At 43.4% G+C, this 12,933-nt stretch overlaps 1 protein-coding gene across 11 annotated transcripts in view; it reads right to left on the bottom strand.

Annotated features, from left to right (window-relative positions):
• Positions 1–12,933, bottom strand: part of DAB1 (DAB adaptor protein 1) — a 1,145,503-nt gene that overhangs the window by 123,526 nt on the left and 1,009,044 nt on the right. For 8 of the 11 annotated variants that reach the window (XM_082264815.1, XM_082264811.1, XM_082264813.1 and 5 more), the window contains one exon: positions 2,485–2,544. The exons of the other annotated variants lie outside the window; for them this stretch is intronic. In XM_082264815.1, coding sequence (XP_082120941.1) covers positions 2,485–2,544 — 60 coding nt within the window. The remainder of the gene's footprint in view (positions 1–2,484; positions 2,545–12,933) is intronic. 11 annotated transcript variants of the gene reach the window in all.

Genomic DNA, 12,933 nt, shown 5'->3' with positions numbered 1-12,933 from the left:
ATAAATATATTTTATGTGTACATTTTTTATATATAAATATATTTTTATGTTTGCTGGTATTTAAAAAAAAAAATAAAAAATATTCATAAATACAGACACTCAAAGTACATGATGGATGATAGTTACAAGACAAAACAGACCACTTAAGAGTCAGCTCCACCCAAAACGCATATGTCAGTTGCTGAGTTGAATAGTTTATTCCAGGAATGCACCGATACAGGTGCCGATACGGAGTATTTTCACAAGTACTCCTGATAATGCTCCGATAATCGAAACCGATACTTTATGGTGCAATTTCCACCCATACAAAATCAATGGGATCAAATCACACTGCAAAGAATCACATGCAATTTGAACAGGAATGCCGTGCGAGTCTGAATCGCATGTGGTTTCCGCACTGCTCCTTTGTGAACCCAGGCTGAAATCACTATGACAAGCCTGGGGCTCACACAAAACTGGTGGGGAAACCGCATGCGATTCGGACAGGAATCGTACCACATTACTGTTCAAATTGCATGCGATTCCCTGCAGTGTAATTTGAGCCCATGGGTATGGGTACAAATCACACTGCAAAGTATTGTTACTCTGTATCGGTGAGTACTTGACCAAAAGTATCCGTATCGGTGCAACCCTATTTTTTTCTGCATCTGGTAGAGGTGAGGTTCTCTGCGTTTAGGTGCGTTTCCACTTCTTCTGCAATTACGAGTATATTTATTTATTTGTTAATTACTGTTATTTGTTTTTTCAATTTAGAAAAATTTTATTATTTCTTTATTTTACATTAAAGCTGGAGAAAAGGAATAATAAACTTAAGCCACAATTTTTTTATTTTTTGCACAGAAGTTTAAATCTGCTTTTTTTTTTTTTTTTTTTGCTAGAAATTACTGTAAATATCCCCAAAAAGATATATTTTTTTCTGTAACACATAAAAAGTTGGGTTGTGGCAAGTAAATGTGTAGATACCAAACATATCAAGCCTTAAAATTGTGCAAGCTGGTGAAGTTTCAAAAAGATGATGGTACCCCAAATTGTCCAAAGATGATGACTTAACCACCTCAGCTCTGGAAGGTTTTACCCCCCTTCATGACCAGGCTATTTTTTGCTATTCAGCACTGCACTACTTTAACTGGTAATTGTGCGGTCATGCAACACTGTACCCAAACTAAATTTATATAATTTTTCACATAAATAGAGCTTTCTTTTGGTGGTATTTGATCACCACTCAGTTTTTTATTTTTTATTATATAAACGAAAAAGACTGCAAATAAAAAAAAAAAAAAAAGAAAAACTATATTGTAACTATGCTCTAGGATTGTTGCTCTCACTCTGATGTTCTGGGCGATACTTGTGATACAATTGATGTTTACACAAACGTGCTCACCCTACGCTGTGCTTTTTATATAGGTTGTGTGCAGGGGTGCTTTAAAAGAAAAAAAGTTATATATATATATATAGTATAAATCAAATTAAAATCAAAATTAAATTAATATAGTATATTATATTCTCTTTTTTTTTTGTACTTTTTTTATTTATTTTGAATATAGGTTGTGTGCGGGGGTACTTAAAAAAAAATAAAAAATAAAAATGTATATATGTATGTATATTTATATATATATATAAATATAAATATATATATATATATATATATATATATTCTGTTTTTTTTTTTTGTTCTATCTATCTATCTATCTATCTATCTATCTATCTATCTATCTATCTATCTATCTATCTATCTATCTATCTAAATAGATACATATAAATATAGATAGAGATAAATATATATAGTATACTGTACATCTAAATATAAATCAAATAAAATTTAAATTAATATAGTATATTATATTCAGTTTTTTGTAATTTTTTTTTTAATATATAGGTTGTGTGTGGGGGTGCTTTAAAAATGTGCGTGTGTATATATATATATATATATATATATATATATATATATATATATATAAATAAATAAATATATATATAAATATATATATATATATATATATATATATATATACATATAGATATAGATAGATAGTATGAATCTAAATATAAATAAAATAAAAATCACTATAGTATAGTATATTCCGTTTTTTTGTACTTTTTTGATTTCTTTGAACTTTATTGCTTTCACAAGGGAACATATGAGATATATCAAGCAAATGGGTTGTTGACTATAGACTGATTATTCCTATTGGAAAAGATTGATCGGAAAAGGAATCGATCATTTATTTAACTATGTATGTTCACCATAGGAGATAACATGCAAAACCGAAATAGGTTTTGGAAGGAGCTGGCCTTTAAATATCCATTTTGGGTGGAGGAGACACATTCACAGTATCTTTGTAACCCATTTCATACATTTCATTAAGCGAATGCCCCATCCCCCGACACACACCGGAATCCCACCTCCCCGGAACACATGGATGCTGCACACGATTCATTTATCATTCTGATTCCAAAATGCTTAAGATAAGAAATGATACGTACACTTATCGGCTGACTTTTTGGTACATCATAGACACCTTCTTTCTTATGGCTGGTAGGGACCTAGAATTAAGCCAGATATTGTCTGGGTCAATATGAAATGTCAATGTATCACAATCACACAGTACAGACATGTGACAGGACAAATGCATGCTGGACGCACATGGCTAGCTGTACCCCATGGTGCTATGCTCTACCGTGGAGGAGGGGAGGTGGAAGTTACCTTATCAAGTTAATCAAAATGGACAGGAGCCAAGAGCCGCATCGCTCGCTCAAGATATAGCTATTTTCAGCATGCAGTAAACTGCAACAACCTAATTTTAAATTAATAATTGTGATTGGCTATTAAGGGCGGCTGTACTTTACACTCCTTTGTTAAAATGTACCCATAGCTAAAACTTGTATTTTTTTTTAGTTTGGGATAACATGGGGAAGGATTAGAACCCCTGCCAGGTAATTGATCCTCAAAGCATAAAAACACAAAATAATTCATAATATGTTCACATAGAAAAGCCAACACGTTTCAGGAGCTAAGCACTCCCTTCATCAGGGTCTGGAGTCATTAGGAGGACAGAATTTCACCCTAAAGTTAAAGCAGACCTTCAGCCTCCCGCAGCAATCTCCTCCTCTCCATTCTGCCCCCCCCCCCCTGCAGCACAAGTGTCATGGTGTCATGGTTTTCTTTTTAGTTTTTTTTTTTCTTGCAAAAAGCCTTGGCCTGACCCTCCATCGTCTGGCGTTTGCCTGGGAAAATGACGCCGGTGCCCCGTGCCTCCTGGGATGCATGATGTGCAGTCCCATTCAGTAGGGAGGAGGGGGCGGGTCTAGTGCGCATGCACCCGCAAGAGCCGACAGCTGTCAGGAGGAAACATGGCAGCGTCGGACTTATGCTGAGGCTTCAGAGAAGAGATCCCAGCAACTCAACGCTGGATCCACTGGCTGGGTGAGTAGTCCTACTGTGCAGAACAGTGTCAGGCAAGCAGGGGGGGAACAAATATTAAGAGGGAGGGGAAAGGCTGAAGTTCCTCTTTAAAGTGGTTGTAAAAGTTAAATGTTTTTCTACCTTTATGCATTCTATGCATGAAGGTAAAAAACATTCTGTGTGCAGCAGCCATCCCCCCGTCCCCTCCCCCAAGGCCCCTTAATACTTACCAGAGCCCCTTCTTCATCCAGCCAAGTGCACTAGAGCAGCGGCTCTCCTGGGTCTCTTCCGCATTGGCAGAAACAGAAGTGACTGTGGCCGCTGCTGTCAATTACAGCCAGTGAGTCAATAGGGAGAGAGCAGAGGTGTGACTGAGCCAGGCTTCCTGGGTGAATGGACACACAGAACAGTAGCTTGGGAGCGAGCCTGCTCAGATTCCGCAGTGATGGCGAACCTTGGCACCCCAGATGTTTTGGAACTACATTTCCCATGATGCTCAACTACACTGCAGAGTGCATTAACATCATGGGAAATGTAGTTCCAAAACATCTGGGATGCCAAGGTTCACCGCCACTGCCCTATAGCAAGTTGCTTGCTTTGGGGATAAAACAAAAATCTGCCTTTAACCACTTCTGGACTGGAAGATTTTCCCCCTTAATGACCAGGCCATTTTTTTGCGATTCGGCACTGCGTTACTTTAACAGACATTTGAGCTGTTGTGCGACGCTGTACCCAAATAAAATTGATGTCCTTTTATTCCCACAAACAGAGCTTTCTTTTGGTGGTATTTGATCACCTCTGTGATTTTTATTTTTTGCGGTATAAACAAAAAAATAGCAACAATTCTGAAAAAAATATATATATTTTTCACATTCTGCTATATAACATTCCCAATAAAAAAAATTTATAAATCACATTTTTTTCATCCTTTTAGGCCAATTTGTATTCTGCTACATATTTTTGGTAAAAAAAAATGCCAATAAGCGTATTTTGATTGGTTATCACGTCTACAAACTAGGGGAAAGATTTATGTAATTTTTATTTATCTATTTTTTTTTTTACTAGTAATGGCGGCAATCAGCGATTTTTAGCGGGACTGCAACATTTTGACAGACAGATCGGACCCCTAACTGACATCTTTGGGGGGACCAGTGACATTACTACAGTAATCAATGCTAAAAAAAAAATGTACCGTTACTGTAATAATGACACTGGCAGGGGCAATCAAAGGGTTAAATGTATGCCTAGGGGTTGTTTTCTAACTGTGGGGGGGGGGGGGTGGGCTTGTGGAATCAACACAGAGACCTGTGATCTCAAATAGGAGGATCACAGGAGCTCTGTATTGATTCCTGCGAGAACAACGGTCTGCTGTGTTTACAACAGCAGACCACTGTTCTCTCTCGACGGGGAGCGATTGCGGCCGCCAGCCCCGTGAATCAGTTTCCCTGCTGGTGAATTGGGGAGCGCCCCCAGGATCGCTTAGGTACGGCGATTCGCGCAGCTGAGCCAGCCTGCCACAGTATATATGCGGCGGGCGGTCGGCAAGCGGTTAACCCCTTCGCACCTAAGGGTAAAACAAATCTAAATTCCTAAGCACAATTTTGCAACTTTGACATGTGTTAGTAAAACTGCACATATCGTCACAACTACTTTATGTATCCGGGTGGATTATACCACATTTTTTTCAGGACAAATTGGGCTTTCATTTGGTGGTAAATGTAAACGGAAATCTCATGATTTTTTATTTTTTTTTATTTTATCGAAGAAAAACTGGCCCAAAAAAGTTCGCTATATATTTATTGCTATTATAAAGAAAATTCCCCAAAAAAATTCTCCTGCTCTGGAGGATCACATGTATGTGTTAGTTGTTTTGTGTACCCATAGTACAGCCCAAAAAAATGGTGCACATTTTACATATTTTTTTTTATCCTACCTAAAACATACTGACACTAATTAAAAAATATAATACATTTTTTTCTACCAAGAAATATGCTGACCGTGACCTTTGACCATGACCTTGACCCTAAGGCTCCGTTCACATGTCAGCGTATGGATCGCGGGCGGAACCGCCGCGGTTCCGCCCGCGATCCGGAGATTATTGCAAATCGCGGGACGCCTGTGCGTTGCCCGTTGATTTGCAATAGCCCCCCAAACACTGAGCGATGTTGCCGCGATTTCCACCTGCCGAATCGCGGTAACATCGCGCAAAAAAAAATCGCAGGACGCAATACGCTCCAAAGAAGCTCTTGTACTTTTTTGGGCGTAATGCGTCCCGTGATTTTTTTTGCGCGATGTTACCGCGATTCGGCAGGCGGAAATCGCGGCAACATCGCTCAGCGTTTGGGGGGCTATTGCAAATCAACGGGCAACGCACAGGCGTCCCACGATTTGCAGTAATCTCCGGATCGCGGGCGGAACAGCGGCGGTTCTGCCCACGATCCATACGCTGACATGTGAACGGAGCTTAACACTAACCCTGAAAAACCTTGATCTTGTTTTTTTTTTCTTTTCTTTATTTTGTATTCTTCATTTTTATTTTTTTATTTATTTATTTTTTTTCACATGCTTTGGGTTGTTTACATTTTCCTCTCCCGCAAGGAGAAGAAGATACAATTTATCTTCCTATTCATCAGAAGAAGCAATAAACACAGGGGCGGGCTCACAGTGACTGACAACTGTGATAGCCAATCAGGCTTTTAGGATTGTGAAAGTTACAAATGCAGCAATTTAGAAATCAGATGAAAGGTTAAGCGCTGGGAAACACTTTTTTGAGAGATAAATATTGCATTTTATATACAGTATCTCACAAAAGTGAGCACACCGCTCACATTTTTGTAAATATTTTATTCTATCTTTCATGTGACAACACTGAAGAAATGACAATTTGCTACAATGTAAAGTAGTGAGTGTATAGCTTGTATAAGGCTCCGTTTTCATATAGGCATTTCAGATCGCGGTCAGAATTGCCACAATTCTGCCCGCGATTCTGAACCATTGAAACCCACAGGACGCCCAAGTGATTCCCGTGACTTGCAATGGCACCCCAAACGTGGTATTTTGCCACGATTGTCGCCCGATGAATCGCGGTAAATTTGTGCAAACAGAATCGCGGGATGCCTGACGCCCAAAAGAAGTTCTTGTACTTGCTACAGTTGATTGATTGAACCATGAATGCCAACATGTACTGTGACATACTGAAGCAGAGCATGATCCCCTCCCTTCAGAGACTGGACCGCAGGGCAGTATTCCAACATGATAATGACCCCAAACACAACTCCAAGATGACCACTGCCTTGCTAAATAAGCTGAGGGTAAAGGTGACGGACTGGCCAAGCATGTCTCAAGACCTAAACCCTATTGAGCATCTGTGGTGAACTCTTCAGAACAGGGGTACAGACAGCATAACAAATGGTACAGGGGTGTTACCCTTCCCTATGCTATCCAAAAAACGTAAAAATTATTCTTTTGGCTGGAGCTAAACAAAAACAATTTACCTGTTCTGATTTACAAACAAATTCGACTTAAGAACAAATCTACAGCCCCTATCTTGTTTCTAACCGGGGATCCCCTGTAATCCTAACACTAACCCATTCCTGTAACCCTAACATCAACCCTTACTGTAATCCTAATAGTAACCCTCCCTGTAACCCTAACACTAACCCTCCCTGTAATCCTAATACTAATCCCTACCTTTAGACCTAACGCTAACCCTCCCTGTAATCCTAATACTAATCCCTACCTGTAATCCTAACACGAACCCTCCCTGTAATCCTAACACTAACCCTCCCTGTAATCCTAACACTAACCCTCCCTGTAATCCTAATACTAATCCCTACCTGTAATCCTAACACTAACCCTTCCTGTAATCCTAATACTAATCCCTACCTGTAAACCTAACACTAACCCTCCCTGTAATCCTAACATCAACCTTTACTGTAATCCTAATAGTAACCCTCCCTGTAACCCTAACACTAACCCTCCCTGTAATCCTAATACTAACCCTTCCTGTAATCCTAACACTAACCCTTCCTGTAATCCTAACACTAATCCCCCAGTATTTCTAACACAAATTCTCCCTGTAATCCCAACACTAACCATTCCTGTAATGCCAATGCTAGGCTTCCCTGTAATCCTAACACTAACACTCCCTGTAATCCTAACACTAACCCCTTCCCATCTGCGCAATAGCCGGAAGATGGCTACAGCGTGGGCTTAAAATGCTGGGAGTGTGTCATTGGACGTCCTCCTGTGCTTGCGCTGCCTGCGCTGACAGCATGAGGAAAAAAGGGAAAAGCTGATGGCTGGCTTCAAAATTGACGACCAGTGCCACCTATCAGTGCCCACCAGTGCTACCTATCAGTGCCCACCAGTGCCACCTATCAGTGCCCACCAATGCCACCTATCAGTGCCCACCAGTGCTACCTATCAGTACCCACCAGTGCCACCTATCAGTGCCCGCCAGTGCCACCTATCAGTGCCCACCAATGCCACCTATCAGTACCCACCAGTGCCACCTATCAGTGCCCGCCAGTGCCACCTATCAGTGCCCACAAGTGCTACCTATCAGTACCCACCAGTGCCACCTATCAGTGCCCGCCAGTGCCACCTACCACCAAGAGAAAGCTCTGTTTGTGTGAAAAAAATGATAAAAATGTCATATGTGTACAGTGTTGTATGACCACGCAATTGTCATTCAATGTGTGACAGCGCTGAAAGCTGAAAATTGGCCTGGACAGGAAAGGGGGTAAAAGTGCCCGGTAGGCAAGTGGTGAATTCCGCTTTTATTCCAGTGACAGTCCGTATCACATATTTTATTTTTGATTTTACCCAGAATTCCCCTTTCAGTTGTACAGTAGACGCTTTATAAAATGCTCTGAGCGTGTTGTAGGGTTGTAGTGTTGATGTTGTAAATCAGGTGAAGGAATTGGCTGCAGGTAACGTCTCTCTAAGCATACTTCATCAGTGTAATCAAACCCTCCGTTCATTACAAGTCCCCGGCCGGTTTAAAACCCCATTAAAAGTTGCCTCTCCTCTGTATACTGCTAAGGAGGCAATTAATTAGCTCCCCGCTCCAGGTGTGCGCTTAACAAGCTCGCTGCAGAGTCATCGCTCCATAGTCCTCCCATCCTTTGTATCGCCAACATCAAGCTGGAACAGCGAATTTTGTCATGTCAGGGAAATGATACAAGGCTCCCGACTATACATAATCCGCATCTGTTATCAGCTAATTAGGGACATTCAGTGAGACATAAAAAATATTTCCTCCACCGGATATTCTCGCTTGTCTGGGATTAAATACATTTGTTTTTCTAGTTTAGGAAAGTTCATATTAAAGCAGAACTCCGGCTTTGCCTTCAGTCCCGCACAGTTGTACCGGCTCCTCTCCTGGACTGAAATGACTTATGCTGCTTACACGGCACACTGTGAGCTTCTCACAATGTGCATTAGAAGCTGCAGCAAGTGAGATAGAGCCCCGCCTCATGTCCTGGCTGGAGGACACGCAGCATCATCTAACACACATGAAGGCACCTTGGTCACTGCACCACATACACACTTTTTTTCGCACCTGCCTGCCTTTTGGCTGGGACCAGAGGAATTTTTTATTCCTGGCCGGGGGGCCTGTCAAGGTCTTGCACTTTGACACTACCCACACTTCTATGGCGTAGGTCCTCGGGTCTGCCCTGAAAGCCTTGGGAGGGGGTGGATATGGCCTTCTGGCTTAATTCGCCCTCTCTCATGGGGTCTCCCTTCCGGGGAGCCCCACCTAGTACTTGGGGTGGGCTGTTTCGGCAGTCCTCCCAGAGAACGGGGTCTGCCTGGTTTCGGCCAGGCAGGACCAAGTGAGTACCTCAGTCCCTGGCAGGAGCTTCGCACAGCAGGGGATCAGGGTTAGGGCCCTTCCTTTTCGAAGGAGGGCTATGTGTACGCCTTGTGCACTTTTTGTGTTTCTCACGTTTTGCGTGTGTGCACTTTTTATGCACCGGGTGTAGCTTGAGTGTGTTTTACACACCACGGGCTTTAAAAAAAAAAAAAACATGCGTGCAACATGTGTGGTTGGGTGGCAGCTATGCAAATCTGCTGGAGGGTTGGGGGCTTGAAAGGTTAGTGCCGACTGGAACACAAACCACAGGCAGTTGAGGCACTGGAGAAATTCCCCTGGGAAAGTTGGAAGGGCTCATTAAATCCTGATTTGGACCTTCTACCTTGTCTGCCCATGGGCTGGGAAGGCAGAGAGTCCGCAATGTCTGTGCCCTCTGGGAGTTGTCGCCCCAGGGGTGCTCTTGGTAACACTTGGGAGTGGGACCCCATTGTGTGAGCCGGCACATGGTACAGCTCCAAACACTTTTTCTTCACTGGGCCTTTTGGGGCTGGGCCTTTTGGCTAAAGTCCGGGGCAATTTTTGTTACCAGGCCTCAGGGCCCAGCGAATGCACCATGCACGGCCACTTATTTATTAATTTTTTCTCCCATGTTTTGTCACCTTTCACTTTTGTGTGTGTTTTCTTCTCACTAGGATGGAGGGTGTGAGTCCTCAGGCTTACCCTGAAGTCTAGGGGGAGGATGTGCGGCCCTCAAGCTCCTTCCTCCTCTGTCCCTGGGGGGTCTCTCTTCAGGAGAGCCCCTTGACCAAATATTCGGGGTCAGCTTCAGCTGCCCAGAAGAACGGGGTCTGCCAGGCCTTCTGGCCAGGCAGATTATTGGAACCCTTTGTCCCCCTTGCGCCCCGGGGATCAGGGTAGAGGTCCTACCCCTTTTGGTGGGTGGACAAAGCACACCCCTAAGTGCACTTTTTTTTGTGTGTGTTCACATGCACGTTTTTTGTGTACACTTGTCGGGTATTTTCATTTAAGTTTTTTGCACCACCGCAGATTTATAAAAAAAAAAACAAAAAACGTGTGCACCGACATGCATGACCGCTTTTTTTTTACTATCTATTTATTATCTCCCATGTTTGTCACCTTTTCACTTTTGTGTGTGTTTTCTCACTGGATGAAGGGTGTGAGTCCTCAGGGTTAACCTGAGGTCTAGGGAGAGGATGTGTGGCCCTCAGGATCCTTCCTCCCCTGATTCTAGAGGGGGGCGTCTCTCTTCGGGAGAGCTCCCCTGACCAAGTATTCAGGGTCGGCTTCGGCTGTCCTAGAACGGGGTCTGCCAGGGCTTCTTGGTAGGCAGACCATGTGGATCCATGTCCCCATCAGGAGTCTTGCACCCTGGGGTTCAGGATAGAAGTCCTACTCCTTCGGGGGTGGTCTAAAGCACACCCTTAAGTGCACTTTTTAGTGTGTGTTCACATGCACATTTTTTGTACACTTATGGGTTTTTTCGTTCTAGGTTTTTTACCACTGCGGACTTAAAAAAAATAAAAACGTGTCAAACACTTCAAGGGCAGTAAGGGTATGCCCGACACCGCTGAGGGTGTTCCTTGCTTGAAGGACTTTGGTTGACAGAACTTTGGACTCTGGTGGTAACTCCATGTCCCGTTTTTTCATCCTGCCTCTTTGTAGGTCCCTTGGATGGGACAAACGGGACAGTTCCATCCCCTATAACTGGAACACTCCTTGGTAATACTTGGGCACTTTCAAGTTTATCAAGGTGCAGGGGCTGCATGTAGTTAAGCTTGACTCGTGGAAGCCAAAAGCTATCTACAAGTTGATGCAAGCCATGGACACTATGGAGACTGTTCCAGGCTTACCTTTAGCCACTTGTAAGGTGGTCTGGAGGAATGTTTCTTCAAAGGGACTCGCCAACAGGCACAAAGATCTGGCATAGATGACAATCCCGGGGGGAGTTGCCCCTCAGGACATTTATGCATGGCAGAAGCCTGTGCAGATATAGGCACTGCCCATTTTGCATCATCCCGGAGGAAACTGCTTTGCACATTTTCTAGGAGTGCCTTTGCACTGGGCCCGTTGAGGACCTTGGAACCAGAGCTCAAGGACTTACCACAGACTGCCATCACACACTTTGGTGTGCTGAATGGACTTTTTTATGGGACTTTTTCCCAGGAGGACATTGACAATGCCTGGCCGTTGTTGTGCTGCTTTAACCACTTAAGCCCCGGAAGATTTTACCCCCATTCCGACCAGGGGGTATTTTGCGATTCGGCACTGCGTGACTTTAACGGACAATTGCGCGGTCGTGCGACGCTGTACCTAAACGAATTTGGCGTCCTTTTTTTCCCACAAACAGAGCTTTCTTTTGGTGGTATTTGATCACCTGTGCGATTTTTTGATCACGCGCTATAAACAAAAAAAGAGCATCAATTTTGCAAAAATAGCAATATTTTTCACATTTTTTATATGAAATTCCCCAAAAAAAAAATTTAAAAATCAAAATTTTTTTACTTTTTTGGCCAATTTGTTTTATGCTACCTATGTTTGGTAAAAAAAATCGCAAAAAGCGTATTTTGATTGGTTTGCGCAAAAGTTATCGCGTTTACTAACAAAGGGAAAGATTTCTGTCATTTTTGTTGTTTTTTTTTTTAACGTGTAATGGCGGCGATCTGCGATTTTTTTTGCGGTACTGCGACATTGCGGCGGACAGATCGGACCCTTGACTGACATTTTTGACACTTTTGGGGTTACCAGTGACATTTCTACAGTAATCAGTGCTATATATATGCACTGTTACTGTAAAAATACACTGGTAGTGAAGGGGTTAACTTTATTTGGGAGGGAGGGGCTGTGTGTATCCCTAGGGGCGTGCTTTCTACTGTGATTGGCTGGGGCTTGAGCTGTATGGACACTGATCAACGGATCTACATACTAGATCCGAGTGATCAGTATCCGAACAGCAAGGAGAATGACAGGTGGCTTGTTTACACAAGCTGCCTGACATTCTCCCTCTCCCCCGCCGATCGCCGAGTGCCCGGCGGACATCGGGTCCGCCGGTCACACGTGCGGGGGGGTCCGTGACCACGCGGGAGCGGGAGCGCGCCTCCGGGGGCGCGCGCTCGCTCCCTAGACCCTCACAAGCTAGTGACGTAGCCCTACGTCACTTTGCCTGTGAGGGGCTGACTGCCGACGTAGATCGGCGTTAGGCAGTCGGCAAGTGGTTAAGGACACTTCATGGTGCGCCAGAAAGCGCCTTATCCACCAGCGGGAGAGGATGTCCATTGAGGATTGTGTCAGATTGGTTCACAGTCTGATCAGAGACTATAACCTGGTGGATTTCAAGGAGGAAGTGGAGGTCTGAAGATTTCCCCTTCCCCCACTCTCTCTTGTGTGTCTTTGTCCTTTCAATAAAGCTTCAGGCCTGTGAACTCATAGTACTTCCTTATCCCTCTTCCCTACCCCCCCCCCCATCAAACTCGTTGCCTGTTGAACTGTATTATGTTTGAAATGATGCATGCATTGATGTGTACCTAGTAATTGGCTTCTAGGAAATGCTCTTGGGGTAAGCGGCGTCATGCATGATGTGATGCTTCGGGGTAATTTTATTCCACACGACACATTAGGCATAGGGTGCCATCTAATCTCTTTAACAACTTGTCGACCAGCCGCCGCCTATATATGGCGGCAGGTCGGCAGG

The sequence above is a fragment of the Pelophylax lessonae genome (genome assembly GCF_965119305.1).
Source record: "Pelophylax lessonae genome assembly, chromosome: 8".
Classification (NCBI taxonomy): Eukaryota; Metazoa; Chordata; class Amphibia; order Anura; family Ranidae; genus Pelophylax; species Pelophylax lessonae.
This window is presented reverse-complemented; position numbering and strand designations above follow the sequence as displayed.